This window comes from Somniosus microcephalus, unplaced genomic scaffold (assembly GCF_052327205.1).
Source record: "Somniosus microcephalus isolate GS21.2 unplaced genomic scaffold, FLI_Smic_1.0 unresolved_chr1, whole genome shotgun sequence".
Lineage (NCBI taxonomy): Eukaryota > Metazoa > Chordata > Chondrichthyes > Squaliformes > Somniosidae > Somniosus > Somniosus microcephalus.
In genome coordinates this window covers 164,133,420-164,151,685 of record NW_028225179.1, presented here as the reverse complement: position 1 = coordinate 164,151,685, position 18,266 = coordinate 164,133,420, and the positions used below count along the sequence as shown (strand labels likewise).

The 18,266-nt window shown below is 48.1% G+C and overlaps 1 protein-coding gene across 1 annotated transcript; it reads left to right on the top strand.

Annotated features, from left to right (window-relative positions):
• The first annotated feature begins 445 nt into the window (after positions 1-445).
• Positions 446-16,907, top strand: LOC147096456 (zinc-binding protein A33-like). Its single transcript, XM_085975256.1, has 6 exons — positions 446-1,586; positions 1,673-1,768; positions 1,862-2,095; positions 11,731-11,753; positions 11,841-11,956; positions 15,356-16,907. The coding sequence occupies exons 1-6, from the start codon at positions 1,152-1,154 to the stop codon at positions 15,901-15,903; spliced, it is 1,452 nt and encodes a 483-aa protein (XP_085831382.1). The 5' UTR covers positions 446-1,151; the 3' UTR covers positions 15,904-16,907.
• The last annotated feature ends 1,359 nt before the right edge of the window (positions 16,908-18,266 follow it).

Below are 18,266 nucleotides of genomic sequence, written 5' to 3'. Positions count from 1 at the left end.
AACCAACAGCGACGTAAGAAAAAAACTTTTTTATGCAACGAGTGGTTAAGATCTGGAACGCGCTGCCTGAAAGGGCGGTGGAGGCAGACGCCATCTTATCTTTCAGAAGGGAGTTGGATAAGTATCTGAAAGAAATAAAATTGCAGGGCTACGGGGAAAGGGCGGGGGAGTGGGACTAGCTGAGAGCCGGCACAGGTTCGAGGGGCTGAATGGCCTTCTTCCGTGCTGTAACCATTCTATGATTCTATGAAGAGCAGGGGAGTTCTCCCCGGTGTCCTGGCCAATATTTATCCCTCAATCAGCATAGCTAAAAAGAAATTATCTGGTCATTATCACATTGCTGTTTGTGGGAGCTTGCTGTGTGCAAATTGGCTGCCGCGTTTCCTACATTACAACAGTGACTACACTTCAAAAAGTGCTTCATTGTGCTTTGAGAAGTCTAATGGTCTTGGAAGTGGACTTATAAATGCAAGTCTTTCTTTCATTAACATTGATTGTAGTTCCACAATTTACTGATTAAATTTACACACTGCCTGAAACTTTACTGTGAGTGGATTGTTCCATTTCCCATCAACAGAATATGATATTGGATTGGAAACATACGAAAATATCAGACAGAAAAGATCATCGGGTCTCTGCAGACTGTCCCACAGAGTTGTGATGACTTAATGTATCATCACAGAGACACTCCCTCCCCACAGGGAGTCACATAATCTCCTGGGAGAGGCAGTTAGGGGGGAAGAATCTAAAAAGTTCCTCCCCGGCTCCTTTAGATGATGGAAAGTAATCCAGGAGATCACATTGCCCCTGACTTTCAGGGTAGCTATCTCTGGTACCAGGCCATCTCCTCCCCACCCAGAAACAGGACCAGCTCTCTCCTGAAGGAATACAGTCGATCAGTGTTCACCGGAGGCGGGCACCTTGTTTCACAGATCCACTATTCTCTGGGAAGAGAAGAAGCGCCGAACCTCCAATTGGGAAATCTTCACACACAAAGTTCAATCTGTTCCCTAATGTACTGTAATGAAGACTTTCACCTCTGTGCGCTGGTAAACAGCTCAGTGCTGAACAGGACGAGCAGGTATGTGTTGAAACTCGGTCTGGATCCTCCCTTTAATGAGCTTTGAAACTCAAACAGTTCCAGTCAGGAAATGCTGAGTGTGAACATGGCGTCCAGACAACAAGCACAGAGTTTGACCGAGGAGGCAATTTGTCCCATTTGTCTGGATTTCTTCACCGATCCGGTTTCACTGGAGTGTGGGCACAACTTCTGCCACTCCTGTATCACACAGTGTTGGGAAAAGAAGGAGACAAACTCCTGCCCGGAATGTAGAGACGAGTTTCCGGAAAGAAACCTCAGAGTAAATCGGGCCTTAGCGAGTCTGGCCGAGAAAGCTCGAAAATTAAACCTGAATCCGAAAGAGAAGGAAATTAAACATCACTGTGAGGAACATCAGGAAGAAGTGACGCTGTTTTGTGAAACTGACAAGAAACTGATCTGTGTGGAGTGTCTTGTGGCGACAGAGGGGCGGGGTCACAAGTCCCACAACTTCATGGGACTGACAGAAGCTGCACAAATGTACCGGGTAAGATGGAGGGTAGAATCTCTGGCAACCTTTCTCTCTCTGTTTTTCGTGTTTAAACTTTACATTCAGTTAACTTCTAATTCCAGGATAATCAGACATCATCCCTAGAATCAGCTACTAAGAGAAAGGATTCGGCTCTGGACACCACACGGCGGCAGGAACAGCAGATTTCCGCAGTTAGGGTAAGGTCTCCCTGTGCTGAATTTCTGGGATCTCGGTTAGTTTTGTTCCCTTTATCGCGGTACATTAATTATGTTTCACATTTCATTTGGTAGGAACAGTCGAGCAGTCTGCAGACCCACATCACATCCGAGTTCGCTAAAATGCACCAGATTCTCACTGAGAAAGAGCAGCGTTTAATCAGAGATCTCAGGGAACAAGAGGGGGAGATTGTAAAATCAATGGAGAAAAACCTCAGTGGAATCCAACAGGAGTTAGATTTTGTTGGGCGAGAAATATCAGAGTTGCAGAGACAGATGGAGGAACAAGACACAGTCACATTTCTGAAGGTAAAACCTTGTTTTATTTAAATACATGCTGCTCCTCGGTGACATCATCCGGAAACACAACGTCATATAGGCTGTCGACACCCAGCTCTACCTCATCACCACCTCTCTCGACCCCTCCACTGTCTCTGATGTGCCACGTTGCTAGTCCAACATCCAGTAATGGATGAGCAGAAATTTCCTCCAATTAATTATTGGGAAGCCCGAACCCATTGTGTTCTGTCCCCTCCACAAACCCCGTTCCCTAGACACCGACTCCATCCCTTTCCTTGGCCACTGTCTGAGGCTGATCCGGACCGTTGGTAACCTTGGCGTCCTATTTGACCCGAGATGAGATTCCGACCACATATCCGCGCCATCATCAAAACCGCCTACTTCAACCTCTAACATCGCCCGACTCAGCCTCTCCCTCAGCACATCTGCTGCTGAAACTATCATCCGTGTCTTTGCTCCCTATGGAATTGCCTATTCCATAGCTCTCCTGGCTGGCCTCCTATTTTCCACACTCCATAAACTTGAGCTTGCCCAAAACTCCGCTGTCCATATCCTAACTCGCACCAAGTCCCGTTCACCCATCACCCCTGTACTCGTTGACCTACACCGGCTCCCGGTTCAGCAACGTCTCAATTGTGAAATTCTCATCCTTATTTTCAAATTCCTCCATGGTCTCGCCCTTCCCTATCCCTGTAACCTCCTCCAGCCATAAAACCCTCTGAGATGCCTGCACTCGTACAATTCTTGCCTCTTTTGCATCCCGGATTTTAATTGCTCCACCATTGGCGGGCTTGCCTTGAGCTGCCGAGGCCCCAAACTCTGGAATTCCCTCCCTAAACCTCTCCGCCTCTCTACCTCTCCTTCCTCTTTTAAGATGCTCCTTAAAACCTACATCTGTGACCAAGCAAAATATCTCCTTATGTGGCTCGGTGTCAAATTTAGCTTGATAACGCTCCTCTGAAGCACCTTGGGATGTTTTATCTTAAAGGCAGTATATAAATGCAAGTTATTGTCACTGCATTTCCCTGTCTGTATACAGTTCTGGTCTCCTTACATAAGGAAAGACATCTTTGCCTTAGAGGGAGTGTAACAAAGGTTCAATAGACCCCTGGGATGAGGGGATTGCCCTATGAGCAGAGATTGAGTAGATTGGCCTATATTCCCTAAAGTTTAAAAGATTGAGATGTGATCTAATTGAAACAGAAACAATTCTTAACGGGCTTGACAGGGTTAATGCTGAGAAAATGTATCCCCTGGCTGGAGAATCTAGAACACAGGGTCACAGTCTCAGAATAAGGGGTCGGCCATTTAGAACTGAGACGAGGAGAAATTTCTTCACTCAGAGGGTGGTGAGTCTTTGGAATTCTCTACCCCAGAGAGCTGTGGAGGCTCAGTATTGAGTATATTCAAGACAGAGTTTGATAAATTTTGGGGAACTAAGGGAATTAAGGGATATGGGGATAATGCGGGATGGTGGAGTTGAGGTAGAAGATCAGCCATGATCTTGTTGAATGGCGGAGCGGGCTCGAAGGGCCAAATGGCCTACTCCAGCTTCTATTTCTCATGTTTTTATGTTCTTATGATCTACCATGTCCATCATATCCTCTAAAAAATCTATGAAGATCACGGCCTAGAAATTCAGTCGCGTTTGCGCCCACTTATTGGCTATAAAGTGGTTTGCGCCTGAAGTTTTTTATCGCCCGAAATTCAGATGGAACCTAACATCGGCGTTAGCCGGTAGCGCTGCGCCGGCACCGATGACATCATCGGTGTGCGCAGTGCCCCGGTTGCAATGCTGTTCCGGCCCGATGGCCAAATTCAGTTGCGGCCGCCTCGCCCGTGGCGGCCGCAAACAGCGTTTGTAAAAGGGTGCCTTGCAGCTCCGAAAGGCCGGCGCATAAAGGTGGAGGGGCGGCCGGCCGCTTTCCCGGCGGCCGCCTGGCCGCACCTCCCTCCCCGGACTCCTGCACCACCCCCCCGCGGCATTGATGTGTGACTCCCGCGAGCCCGGCACTTCTCCGGGGTGCCGGGCTCATTTGCCGGGGGCATCCCGTGCCGAACTCACGGCTGCAGACAGCTCCTCCTTAAGAGAAGGAGGAGGCCTGCAGTACCCCAGCCTGCCGCACCGCATCGGGTGCCGCAGCGGCAGCTGGACGCCTGAAACTTACATACATCGCCCCAAACGAGGCGGCCAAACCCTGCAATAGCGCCCGCCTCCGTCTTGGGCCGGCGCGACTGAATTTCAGGCGGGTGCTACGGGAATCCGGGCCAGCGCAAAATTTCGGGCACTAAAGACCTGGCGCGGCGAAACCGAATTTTTAGCCCCACCTGTTTTGAAATCTATGCTTTAATTTCCATTGGTTTTCTACCTCATTATTTATCCAGGGCCTTCTAAAACAGAATAAACTTATTCTACAGCTTTGGAATCCCTTGTTAAAAATATCCCATTGTTGCTCTTCAGTCCTGTGTATTAATGTCTTCCATCACTGTAACGTCCGTGTGTAATTGAGACACGGACTGCAGAAGTTGGTTATAACAGGTGTTTACTGAATGGAAACAAAACTGGAACTTCTATACAAAGTTACTACACAGGCTTATATACAGGGGTGGTCACTACTGGTACTGCAGTATACAGGGGCTGCAGAATATAGTTCCTTCTTCAAGGTACATACACTACAATTCCTGCCCTTTTAGCTAAACAGTACATAACATTCGATTAATAATTAAATTACATATTTACAATTACAGTTGCTATATACATTAGCTGAAATTAATCAATTATAAATTCAGTCTTTGAGGAGGCTTCCTGATTCTGTCTGGATAACGCCTCTTTGGGGTATCAGGTTCTTCTGGCAAAGTTGATTCGGGTTCAACGTCGTTGTTTGGTTCGTCTGCTTCCAATATCACCGATTCTGAGGTAGATGCAATTGGTACTTCGGTTTCATCACTAGGTGTATAGGATCGTGGTGTAGATTTGACGTTTTCCAGTGACTCTAGAATCTGGTCAGCATGGCGTCTTACAATGCTCTCTCCAACGTCCACGGTATACATTAGAAGTCCTTGCCGTGTGCAGATCGTTCCTGGCTGCCATTTCTCTGTGCGGTAGTCCCGGGCCAAAACTGGTTGACCTATCTTAAAACTCCTGGTCGGCCTTTCATTCATATTCTGAAACTGCCTGTTCTCCACATCTCTTCTGATGTTTGGCTTAACCAAATCCAAGCGGCATCTTAGTCTTCGATTGAAGAACATCATGGCTGGAGTTTGGTTGGTAACCGCATGTGTCGCATTCCGGTAGGCAAACAAGAAGTTATCCACCTTGTGTTGTAGGGGTATGTCTTCATTACACATTGCCTTGATAGCCTTCTTGAATGTTTGAACGAACCTCTCAGCCAATCCATTGGTGGCTGGATGATATGGGGCGGATATGTAATGCTTAACACCATTGTTCTTTAAGAACCTCCGGAACTCTTCAGACACAAACTGTGGTCCATTGTCGGAGCAAATCTGTTCAGGCAGCCCATTTCTGGCGAATATGGTTCGTAAGACTGTGATAGTTTTTTCTGTGGTGGTTGAGGACATTTTTATTACCTCTGGCCACTTTGAATGTGCATCCACCGCAATTAAAAACATCGAGTCCATAAATGGACCAGCAAAATCAATGTGTACCCTTTGCCATGGAGATGAGGGCCACTCCCATGGATGTAGAGGGGCTTGTGGTGGGGCGTTTTGGACCTTCTGGCATCCTGTACAGCTCTTGGTCATCTCTTCGATTTCTCTATCGATTCCCGGCCACCACACAAACGCTCTGGCTAAGTTCTTCATTTTTACCCCTCCCAGATGACCCTCATGAAGCTCATTGAGCACTTTATCCTTCAATTTGGGTGGAATTACTACTCTGGATCCACACATCAAGGTTCCTCGGCACACTGACAGCTGTTCTCTTCTCAGCGAGAATGCTGGCAACAGTGGTTCGCCATGTGATGGCCATCCCTTCACCGTTAAATCATAGACCCTGGAGAGTGTCGGGTCATTTCGTGTTTCCTTTTCTATGTTTGCATTCGTCACAGGTAGGCATTCGACTATGGTCGAGTGGAATATCTCCACAGGATCCACTGCAGGTGCTTCTTCCACCATCGGCAACGGTAGGCACGACAATCCATCAGCATTCCCATGCTGTTTAGTTCCTTTGTACTCGATGTCATATTGGTGTGCCCCTAGGAAAAGGGACCACCTCTGCAGCCGTTGTGCTGTCATTATTGGGACGCCCTTCTTAGGGTTGAAAATGGAGACAAGAGGTTTATGATCAGTTAGTAGAGTAAATTTCTGTCCGTGCAGGTAGTGATTGAACTTCTTCACCCCCCACACCAGTCTGAGGGCCTCTCTGTCAATCTGGGCGTAGTTACGCTCGGCTGAAGTTAACGAGCGTGACGCAAAAGCTATCGGCCTCTCTGAACCATCAAGGGATTTATGTGACAGTACCGCTCCAACGCCATAGGGAGACGCATCACACGCCAATCTTATCGGTAGTGATGGGTTGTAGTGAGCCAATACTTCTCTTGAAGTGATCAGGCCTTTACACTTCTGAAAGGCCCGCTTACATTCATCGCTCCATTTCCATGCTATTCCAGTTTGTAGCAGGGCGTTCAGTGGGTGCAGAATTGTGGACAAATTCGGCAAAAACTTATGGTAGTAATTCACCAATCCGAGGAATGACCTCAGTTGCGACACATTTTCAGGCGCTGGAGCCTTAACTACCGCTTCAATTTTGTCAGGGGACTTATGTAACCCCTCTTCATCAATCACGTGGCCACAATAGGATATTTGTTTCTTAAAAAACTCACACTTGGGGCGATTGGCTCGTAGCCCATGTTCTCTTAGTCTAGTGAGCACCTGCTCTAGGTTGGCAAGGTGTTCACTGTCATTTTCACCTGTCACTAGGATGTCGTCCAAGTAACACTGAGTCCCCGGAATCCCTTGCAGGACTTGTTCCACCGCTCTTTGCCATATAGCCGGAGCTGATGCAACTCCGAATACCAGTCGATTATACTGGTAAAGACCTTTGTGAGTGTTTATCGTGAGATACTTCCTGGAGGATTCTTCAACCTCCATCTGCAAATATGCTTGCGCTAGGTCAATTTTTGTAAAACGTTTCCCTCCAGATAGTGAGGCGAAAATATCTTCTATCCTCGGAAGAGGATACTGTACTGGGTGAAGGACTGGGTTCACAGTCACCTTGAAGTCCCCACAGATGCGAACCTTCCTTGGCTCCTCAGACTTATTGTTTAACGTTTTCTTCATGACAGGAATGATGGGTGTCGCCCACTTGCTCCAGTCTACCTTAGATAACACGCCTGCATTCTCCAGATTCTCCAGCTCTGCCTCGACGGCTGGGCGAATTGCATACGGTACCGGTCTTGCTTTGAAAAACTTGGGAATTGCATTCTCTTCTATTTTTATCGAGGTGGTTATGCCTTTAAGAGTTCCCAGTTCTTGTTGAAATACCTCTTTAGCGTTAGCCAAGATTTTTGACAATCGTCCAGGTGTGACGTCGTCATCCTTTTTACCAGCCACAGTCAGTGCCTGAATGGTGTGCCAGTCTAAACTTATCTTTCTGATCCATTCATGTCCCAATAACAGTTGTCCACCATCTTGCAGTATGTACAGATACAATTTCTGTATTTCCTTGCTGTTGTATTCGACAGGCACCCTTATTTTCCCTCTGGGGTATACTTTCTGCCCCGTATATGTCTTCAAGACAATGGATGTGTCTTTCAAGGGTATGTGTGAGAATAGCCGCTCGTAATCTCGTCGATTCATGACGGTCAGGGCTGATCCTGTATCCAATTCCATTTTGACTTGGGACCCTGCTATCGTGAGGGTGACCCAAATGGTTCGGTGATCCTCTTTTGTGATTACGTTGTGTAGTTTGAGACAGCTTAGTCTCTTGTTCCCGGATTCACTATCGCTCTTCTGGTCTTCGGAACTACTGTCCGTCATCTTTTGTACTTTCCCGTACTTTTCCTTAGTAGTCTTTTTGTTGTCGTTAGTCTTCTTCCCGGACCTGCAAACTCGTGCAATGTGTCCCATCTTTCCGCATTGCCTGCATGTTTTGTCCTTGGACCAGCAGTCCTTCTGGTCATGGGTTGTTCTGCCGCAGCGATAACATTTTTCAAATCCCCGTGTCATTTCATGGGTGCCATATTCCTGTGGCTTTTGCTGTATTTCCGCAGCTCCCCTTGCTGCTGCTTCGTACGAAACTGCCACGCTGAAAGCCTTATCTAGCGTCAGCTCTTTCACTGAGAGTAACCTCTTCTGGGTTCCTTCACTCAGGAGTCCACAGACAAATTTGTCCCGTAGGGTATCTGCCAGTCCTGCTCCGAACTGGCAGTGCTTTGATAGCTTGCGTAGTTCCGTAAGGTAATCAGCATTGCTCTCATCTTTATGCTGATTTCTCTTGTGGAATTTAAATCTTTCTGCTATCAGCAGCGGTGTAGGATTTAGGTGTTCCTGTAGGATATCAACAATTTCGTTAAAACTCTTCTCCATGGGTTTGACTGGAGTGATCAGGTTCCGCAATAGGCCGTACGTTCTTGCGCCCATTAAGTTTAGTAGTACCAATGCCTTTTTCTCATCGGCTACTTCATTTGCCTTGCAATATACTTCGACTCTTTCCACATACGTGGTCCAGTCTTCTATTGCATTATCAAAGGCAGTGATATTGCCAGTCTTCGGCATCTTGGAGATCTAAGATGGCGCCTCCCGTGCTTTACCTTCTTCCCCGATTGAACAAAATGGCACCTCCCGCGCTTTGCCTTCTTCCCCGCTGGATTAAGATGGCGCCTCCCGCGCTTTCTGTCTTTTCCGCTGCTGCCAGCGCTGTTGCTGACATTTTTATGCCTTGATGGCGACGCCCTATGGTCTTCGCGCACTTCCCCCCGCGCTGCTGCCAACGCCGCTCTCCGCGGTCCCCGTGGCAAACTACAGCTCCTCGCGGCTTTCTGCGCTTCTAATTTCTTTTATTTTAATTACTGTTCCCGTCGTCAGAGCAGACCCTATTGGACACTTTCCTCCCTCTTCTCGGGTCTGTATGCTGTCCGGCTTCGTAGCACTGGCTGCGCCCTGTGTGCTCCACCCTCTCTCTCTGTCTCCTCTTCCCAACAACGCTGCTCGGCCCCGTTGAAAAGCCACCCGATCGAGCTCTAGCCCACCGCAGCCCAGGAAGGATCAGTGTACTACCTGCCACCAGCCCGATTAGCTAGAACACCATAGACTGGATAACCAAGCCCAGCTCTCGACAGCCTCTCCTGCAAATCTTCGAATTCGATGAACCAGAGGGCGGTTGCCCACAGTCGACGCCCGTTTCTTCTTGTTGTTTTTTTTCTTTTTCTTTTTGGATTTCTTCCTTCTGGCCTCGACCTCTAACAACTTCGCTTCAGGGATGGATCCCCGTGAGGTGGTGCAGAACTGTAGGTAATTTCGGATCTGTTCGTCGCCAATGTAACGTCCGTGTGTAATTGAGACACGGACTGCAGAAGTTGGTTATAACAGGTGTTTACTGAATGGAGACAGAACTGGAACTACTATACAAAGTTACTACACAGGCTTATATACAGGGGTGGTCACTACTGGTACTGCAGTATACAGGGGCTGCAGAATATAGTTCCTTCTTCAAGGTACATACACTACAATCACCTCACATGGGCTAGCTTGCTCCTCATTTTACTGAAATCTGCCTTACTCCATTCTCATTTTCTACCAACCTTTACCTTTATAGTTCGATCTTACACCTAATAATAAGGTGGGCACCAACATTTAGCTCATCTACCTGATCATTACTTACAACCAGGTCAGGCACATTAAAGTTACCAAACTGACACTCAATGCACTGAATCCAAGCGGTGTGAGATCCCGGGGTGAAGCGCCTCTCACGGTGCTACGTGCAGAGTGTAACTCCGGGTGGTGGGAGATCCGGTTCAAAAATTGCTGAGGAGGTTCTTCCGCCTCCCGGTTGGTTTGTGTAGAAAGTACAATCGATCACTCTCTAGTTATGGTGATGTTATCTTGCTGCACCTGTACCAATCTGTGTGTGTGTGTGAGAGAGAGAAGTAAGAGTGCCTTGGTGTAGGGTGCCATTATATTACAGTCCACAGCTGGCAGGCTCCAGCTGTGATGACGCTGACTGCTAACCTCACATTGTACAGTGACAGAGCACGCATGTGTAAAGCTATGCTGGGGATAGGTTGCGCTTTTAAAACCAGGTGAGAGGCGGCAGGCATGGAGGCTCTCTCCGCCTATCTATCTACCTTCCACTGTCTAAGATATTGGAAATGTTCTGCACTTTCTCCCATTATAAGTTGCTGTGTCCACACTTATATTCGCATTGTATTCTCTGGACATGTCAGGCTGCAACTACACGCAGCTACCAGTGGAGGCGCTGTGGCCCCAGCAGTGGGCGACTGTGTAACTACAGCAAGGCAGGCTGGAGGTCTACAGAGCTTCTGTTGTAAGTGTAGGAGGAGCATTTCATCATAGAAGTGTCACAATGCGGACAGGATGAGTATACAATGGGGATTGAATTAAGTCTGTACATCCTCACAGCTCTTGACCTTATTGTGAAGTCACTTTGCAAGAAGTTGAAGCATCACAGTTAGTCTCTGGTTATTGTCACCTTCAAAACTATAAGCCCTAGAAACCGTACATTGCTGTGAAATAATATATAGATACACAAACCCGGATTTCAACATTATTAAACACCTTTATTGTTCTCAGGTTTGGGGATAGCCACCTCCCTCACAGTTTGTCACGACTCTGTCAGATGTCGTGATTCAGTTGTCACAGCGCTGCCGCCTAAGGAATGAATCAATAAACTGTTAATGGCAACAACACAGTTTTACGGAGAAGTATAAAATATCTGTCTCCATGAGTTACTCTGTGTATTTACCGAAAAAGTACGTTGTAATTTTCCTTTAGCAAGTTAATTTCCCAGTGTAAATCCGAACAGTAACTCGGTCCTGTTGTAGGAACTGGGGTTCCTAGCCGAAGAATTGAGATCGACTCAGAAAATCAAAAACAATAAAATTTAATGAACAAATGAAGCTGTACAGGAAACTGTAGGGTACAATGCAAATAGGTCTGGTCTGCTTGAAAGCCTCTCTGGAAACTGCGAGAAGGTTCCGAGCTCAACTGCTAGCAGGTTCCGAGCTCAACTGCTAGCAGGTTCCGAGCTCAACTGCTAGCAGGTTCCGAGCTCAACTGCTAGCAGGTTCTGAGCTCTACTGCTAGAAGGTTCCGAGCTCCGACGTCATGACGTCATCACGTTCTTCCCGCCATTGCGAGATCACGTGACGGACGGCATGACGTCATCACGCGGAGTACAGGAAAGAAGCCCTAGTACAGTTAACAGATACATTAAAGGTGCAGCCCCCAGCTGTACTACATTGCTGTAAAAGGAATTATATACAATTGTCCGTAATCCTCTGGTCGTTCCACCACACTGTCACTGTTTGTTCGGGGCTGTTCCTCCCACTGACACAGCTGAAATATTTCACACTTGGTGTCATGTTGCAGTGTGTGATGCTGAATTCTGAATTTCTGCTCCCAGACCCTGACTGTGAACTGAGATCCGTGTTTCTGTTTTATTTCAGGAGGCAGCTTCCCGGAAAAGAAGGTATGACGTTCTCTCTCCTGAAATGTTATTTAACCTGTTAAAGGAACAAACGGCCAGAATTCTAGAGTGAATGTTTGATATTTTCAGAATCAGTGAAGAGAGAAATGTCCTTTCATTGGACGGCCGGAATCTGCCGCTGGGAATATTCAAAGGGCCCAGACAGTACACAGCGTGGAAAGAAATGATAGAGAACATCAGTCCAGGTAAAGAGTTTTCACCGCTCCTATTTCACACTTTGTAAAAGTCTCCTTGTGCGATCACATCGAACAAATGAAATACAGCTACAGTATTTAGACAATTAGGAACAAATAACGTCATGAAATAATCTCCACAAGGAGTTTGAAACTGGTTTGTGAAATCAGTGTTCCTGTCTCTGACCACACATCAGGTCCAGGAGTGACGATGCTGTACAGAAGCAGTGTGTATTATTGGTGACACAGAACAATGTTCTCACCCTTCAGACTGACGGGTCACTCTGCAGCATCAGAAAAATACCCAGACTGCTGGTCACAAAAAGGTTCAAGATACAGTGGAATGGAATCCACGATTCCTCCTCCCCTGGCAGGAACTTGGCTCAGCGGCCTGTGCCCCCCCCTCCCTCCGCCTCCAAGGGCCTCCCCCACCTTCGAGAAGCACCGTCCCATCAAACCACCCCCCCAACCTGTTCCCTCGAGGGGTCCTCCCCGCCCTCCTGGCGCACTGTCCTGCCCCTTTGGTTCCCTAACAATGCTTCGATGCCCCAGCCTGATGATTTATTTTTACAAAGTCTTTAAAACACAGGAAGAGGCCATTCGGCCCAACAGGTCCATGTCGGTGTTTATGCTCCACACGAGCCTCCTCCCACCCCTCTTCATCACACCCCATCACCATATCCTTCTATTCCTTTCTCCCTCACGTGTTTATCGAGCTTCCCCTAAATGCATCTGTGCGATTCACCGCAACCACTCTATGTGGGAGCGAGTTGCACATTCTCTCCACTCTCTGGGTAAAGAAGTTTCTCCTGAATCGCCTGTTAGATTTATTAGTGAACATCTTAGATTTATGATCCCTTGTTTTGGTCTCGCCCACAAGTGGAAACATCTTCTCTACGTCTACCCAATCAAACTCTTTCATAATATTAAGTCCTCTATCAGGTCACCCCTCAGCTTTCTAATTTCTAGAGAAAAATGCCCCAGCCTGTTCAGTCTTTCCTGCTAATTATAACCCTTCATTCTTGGATGCTATCATCCTTGTAAATCTATTTTCACCTCCTCCAAAGCCTCTATATCCTTTTTATAATATGAAATCCAGTAAAGTTCACAATACTCTAAGTGAGGTCTAACCAAGTTTCTATGCACGTTTAATATAACTTCCCTGATTTTCAGTCCTATCACTCTAGAAATGAACATCTGTGATCAGTTTGCCTTTTAATAACTTATCAACCTGCATCGCTACTTTTAGTGATTTGTGTATCTGTACCCCCAGATCCTTCGCTCCTCTACCCCATTTAGATTGTTATTTTCAACGAGTGTGTGAGCTCCTAATTCTTCCTACCAAAATTCACCACCTCACACTTATCTATATTGAAGTTAATTTGGGAATTACACGCCCCTTCTGCAAGTTCATTAACATCTTCTTGTATTTTGTCACAGACCTCCTCTGCATTAATTAGACCCCCACCCCCCAAATTTGGTGTCATTCACAATTGTACTTCTCATTCCAGAGTCCAAATCGTTTCTGTAATTGGTTAACAACAGTAGTTCCAGCATTGATCCTTGTGGAACACCACTTCCCACCTTTTGCCAGTCTGAGTAGCTACCCTTAACCCTTTCTCTGTTTTCTGTTTTGAACGAGATTGCTATCCATTCTGCTACTTATCCTCTGACTCCACATGTTCTGACCTTAATCACGAGTTTACTATGCGGTACCTTATCTAAGGAGTTTCGGAAATCCAAATATAGTCCATCTACTACATTACCCTTGTCTACTCTTCAGTTGGTTCTTCAAATAATTCATTAAGGTTGGTCAAGCATGGCCTTCCCTTTTGAAATCCGTCCTGACAACTTTATCATATTTTCAGTTTCTAGATGTTTTTAATTACATATTTGACTAAAGATTCCATGATCTGTCCTACCACCCACATTAAACTAACTGGCCTATAGTTCCTTGTACTTGTTCCATCTCCCTGTTTAATACAGGAATCACATTAGCTGTCCACCAGTCCTCTAGCACTATAATGTTTCTATTATATTCAAGAAGTAGTTAGATATATTTCTTAAGGCTAAAGGGATCAAGGGATATGGGGAGAAGGCAGGGACAGGGTACTGAATTTAGATGATCAGCTATGATCTCATTGAATGGCGGAGCAGGCTCGAGGGGCCGAATGGCCTACTCCTGCTCCTATCTTCTATGTTTCTATTCCCTTTTCTCATTATATTTATATATATATGTAATAGTGCCATATTTTTGCTAATTTATTTTAATGCATGCGGGTGCAATCCATCCAAACCAGGGATTTAATCCTGTCTAAGTTTGATTAGTTTATCAATTAACATGCCCTTTCTACCTTAAATGTCTCCACGTCTTATTTGATCTTTTTCCAATGCCATGTTCACCTTGCCAATCATGCTGATAAATACTGAGGCGAAGTAATTATTCAATAATATGCAGCAGGGCGGAGGATTTAAAGAGGAAAGTCGGTCAGACTTTGATTAACTCAGAGCACGAAACTAAGGGGGGAATTTTTCGGGGTGTCAGTGGGCTCGTTGGGTGCTGGGTCAGTCGGGATCCCTCTGTCAGCCCGCCGCCACATTAACAGAAACTTCACACGAACGTTGGCTAAATACACAAGTACCTACCCTTGTGTGTAGTCAGTTGGTATGATTGGACTAGAATGAGGGTGAGTGTGAGGGGTGGCTAGTGAGATGGGGAAGTGATAATGTAGATAGAGAGGGATGGGTGGAGGTGCAAGCTGTGAGTAATGATGTGCAGAATAGGGTAGGGAAGGCAGAGTGTTGGGGGTGTGATGAGTGGCACAGCATGAGAGGTTGAGTGTGGCTTGGCAGTAACGTCTCGTGATCTACTGAGATCATTGAAAGTTTTGTGTAACTGTAGCCTGGTCCTCCTGACAACACCCCTGCTTGTGTCCTCCTGTGGAAGGTGGAACCAGGCTGCATTGGTCTCCTGGGAGGTCTCTTCTGCCCATTGGAAGGGAAGAGAACGTCCCTGTTTGCAGTGACTCCCTCCATACGCATACGGAAGGAGTCATAGGAGAACCTGGGTGCAGCCGTGCACCTTTGAGAAGTGGTTGTCAGTGTTTGCAGCACCTCAATGCTGTAGAACACTGACAGCACAACTGTCAATATCAATTTGCGCATGGTCCCTTTAAGGAAACTGGCTGATGATGAGTCATCATAGACGTCATCGGATCTGCTTTCTTCAATTGGCGGGAAACCTGCTGGGCGGGACTTAACACACCCAATCAGAGGTAAATCATTCCACACAGCGGACTGGAGCCAGCCGTGGTGTCGGGACCCGCCATCGACTCAGCCCATCACGGACCCGTCGAGGAAGGGGAAATCGCGGCCGAAATCACTGACTGTGCTTTTTTAACTTTCCGCCAGCTCCAGCCTCTCTGACTCTGGATCCGAACACAGCCCATCCCAGGCTCATCCTGTCTGGGGACCGGACCAGTGTGAGACTCGGAGACAAATGGCAGCGGCACCCTGACACCCCGGAGAGGTTTGATGTCTGGCCCTGTCTCCTGGGATCGGAGGGATTCACATCAGGGAGACACTACTGGGAGGTGGAGGTGGGGAACAAGACTGAGTGGGGTCTGGGAGTGGCCCGAGTATCTGCCGGGAAGAAAGGGGGAGTCGACCCGAGCCCTGAGGGCGGATACTGGATTGTGGGGCTGTGCCCCGGAAGAGGCTATATTGCCGGCACCTCCCCAGCGACCCCCCTCAGCCCGAGTGTGGATCCCCGGAAGATCGGGGTGTACCTGGACTATGAGGGCGGACAGGTGTCATTTTACAATGCGGATAACATGTCCCATCTCCACACTTTCACTCACACTTTCACTGAGAGAATCTTTCCCTTCTTCAGTCCAGGAGGGAATGTCGGAGGGAAAAACTCCGCCCCACTGACAATCTGCGGGGTTAAAGGTCACTGACAGTAATGGGTCTGTTTCCACCATTTTGCCTCCAATTTCAGTTTCTCATTCCATTTCCTCCCGGGTGTTTCTGTGTAATAAACATTTCCAATTGTAACTCAGTTTGTAATCAGTGTTTGACTGGAACCCCAGCAGGGCCGGGGGTCACTGAATAACCCTCCCACCCTCACCCTGCAACTTATCATCCCCGCCCAACCTGGACTGGAATAGAGTCTCTGCCCCTCCAGAGACCACAGCCTGGAATTCCTGGGGAGATATTACCCGATCAACATTTAACTTCATTTCCTGGGACCTTCCTTTGGCTGCGATTTTAGCGGAACCACCAACACATTGAAAATAAACGGATCAGCGCCTTCATTGAAGAGCAGAGAGTGTGGGGTGTTGGCCCAATCTGTGCAGCACTCCTCGGGGAACGTCACAAACTAGGCCCCGTTCCCAGGGCGGGGGAGTTCATTCTGAGGAGGGAGACTTTGTCCAGAATTCCTGGGCCCGGGTCGGTGAAATCAGGATGTCAATTGGGGGCAGGGGCGAATCTTGAGCCGGAAACCGGGCGGATGTGAAGTCGGGCTGAATGAAGCTGGTGTGGAGCGGGGAATTGTGGGAGCTGGATCGGCAGGGCGATCGATTGGGGTGAGGAAAGTGGCTGCTGCAGAACGGAATCCGAAATTAAAATCTTCCGACTTGAAGCAGAATGGCGAGCCGCTGACCTGAAATTCCTGGCCCTCCAGGCAACGCCGGAGTTACGCTCCAGCCGCACCGAGCGAGTCTGGAACAGCCACTGATTCAAAGCCCCCAAAATAGAGTCTACTTTCCTTTCACCCCACCCCCTGTGCTATTGCTGTCCTCTCTGGCCTGGGCACCACGCATGGTCCCTGCCTACATGTGACCCTTGCTGTATCCCCTCTGCTGTGATAATGTGGTGTATTAACCACCAACTGCCCACATGGCTGAAACTGGATGATGATCTTGTGTAGAATTTGATGAAAATAAAATGTGAAAGAATGTGTCTCGGTATTTGGGACGATTGTTCAGAATGAAAGAGTACAGAATGTTCTGACCACTTGCTGATCGTGTTTGAAGTAATATCTCGATCTTAAGAAGATGACAGTGGATTTGCTCAGGAACACAGATGTACAAACAGCCCCCTCAATAAGCAGGCGTCGCGGGAAAGTCTGCAGAAAGATCTGCTTCAGTCAGGAAAACTACCCTTTCTGAGATGTGATTTTCATCAGAGGAATCTTACACACGTCGGGGCATCGAGAGAAGGAAGAGCTGCGGGAAAACTGAAAACACGGTAAACAACGGGCTGCACACTGAAGGAACTGCAAGTAGTAAGAAAGATTTACATTTAATTGCCTCAGGACGTTCCAAAGTGCTTTACAGTCAATGAAGTGCAGTGCAGCGCTCCTTCAATTTCCCACGAACACAAATGATCAGATAATTTGTTTTTAGTGATGTTGATGGAGGGATTATTATTGGCCAGTATACCCTGCTCTTCTTCGAAATGGTGTCCGTGGGTATTTTATGTCCATCTGAGAAAGCAAACGGAGCCTTGAGTTAAAAGTCTAATCCGACAGACAGCACTTTCGACAGTGCAGCACTCCCTCAGTACTGCCCCGCCAACAGTGCAGTCTCCCTCAGTACTACCCCTCCGACAGTGCAGCACTCCCTCAGTACTGCCCCTCCGAAAGTGCGGCGCTCACTCAGTACTGCCCCTCCGACACTGCGGCACTCCCTCAGTACTGCCCCTCCGGCAGTGCGGCGCTCACTCAGTACTGCCCCTCCGACAGTGCGGCTCTCCCTCAGTACAGCCCCTCCGACATCGCGGCACTCCCTCAGTACTACCCCTCCGACAGTGCAGCACTCCCTCAGTACTGCCCCACCAACAATGCGGCTCTCCCTCAGTACAGCCCCGCCAACAGTGCAGCTCTCCCTCAGTACTGCCCCTCCGACAGTGCGGTGCTCCCTCAGTACTACCCCTCCGACAGTGCGGCTCTCCCTCAGTACTGCCCCTCCGACACTGCGGCACTCCCTCAGTACTACCCCGCCAACAGTGCGGTCTCCCTCAGTACAGCCCCTCCGAAAGTGCGGCACTCACTCAGTACTGCCCCTCCGACACTGCGGCACTCCCTCAGTACTGCCCCTCCGAAAGTGCGGCGCTCACTCAGTACTGCCCCTCCGACAGTGCGGTGCTCCCTCAGTACTGCCCCTCCGACAGTGCGGCGCTCCCTCAGTACTGCCACTCCGACAGTGCGGCGCACCCTCAGTACTGCCCCTCCGAAAGTGCGGCGCTCCCTCAGTACCGCCCCTCCGACAGTGCAGCACTCCCTCAGTACTGCCCCTCCGACAGTGCAGCACGCCTT

Bases quoted from the DNA above. Each gene is read 5' to 3' on its own strand.
- LOC147096456 (XM_085975256.1), top strand. From the start codon at position 1,152: ATGCTGAGTGTGAACATGGCGTCCAGACAACAAGCACAGAGTTTGACC. The intron at 1,587-1,672 runs GTAAGATGGAGG...TTCTAATTCCAG, and splicing joins AAGCTGCACAAATGTACCGG to GATAATCAGACATCATCCCT. The intron at 2,096-11,730 runs GTAAAACCTTGT...GTTTTATTTCAG, and splicing joins ACACAGTCACATTTCTGAAG to GAGGCAGCTTCCCGGAAAAG.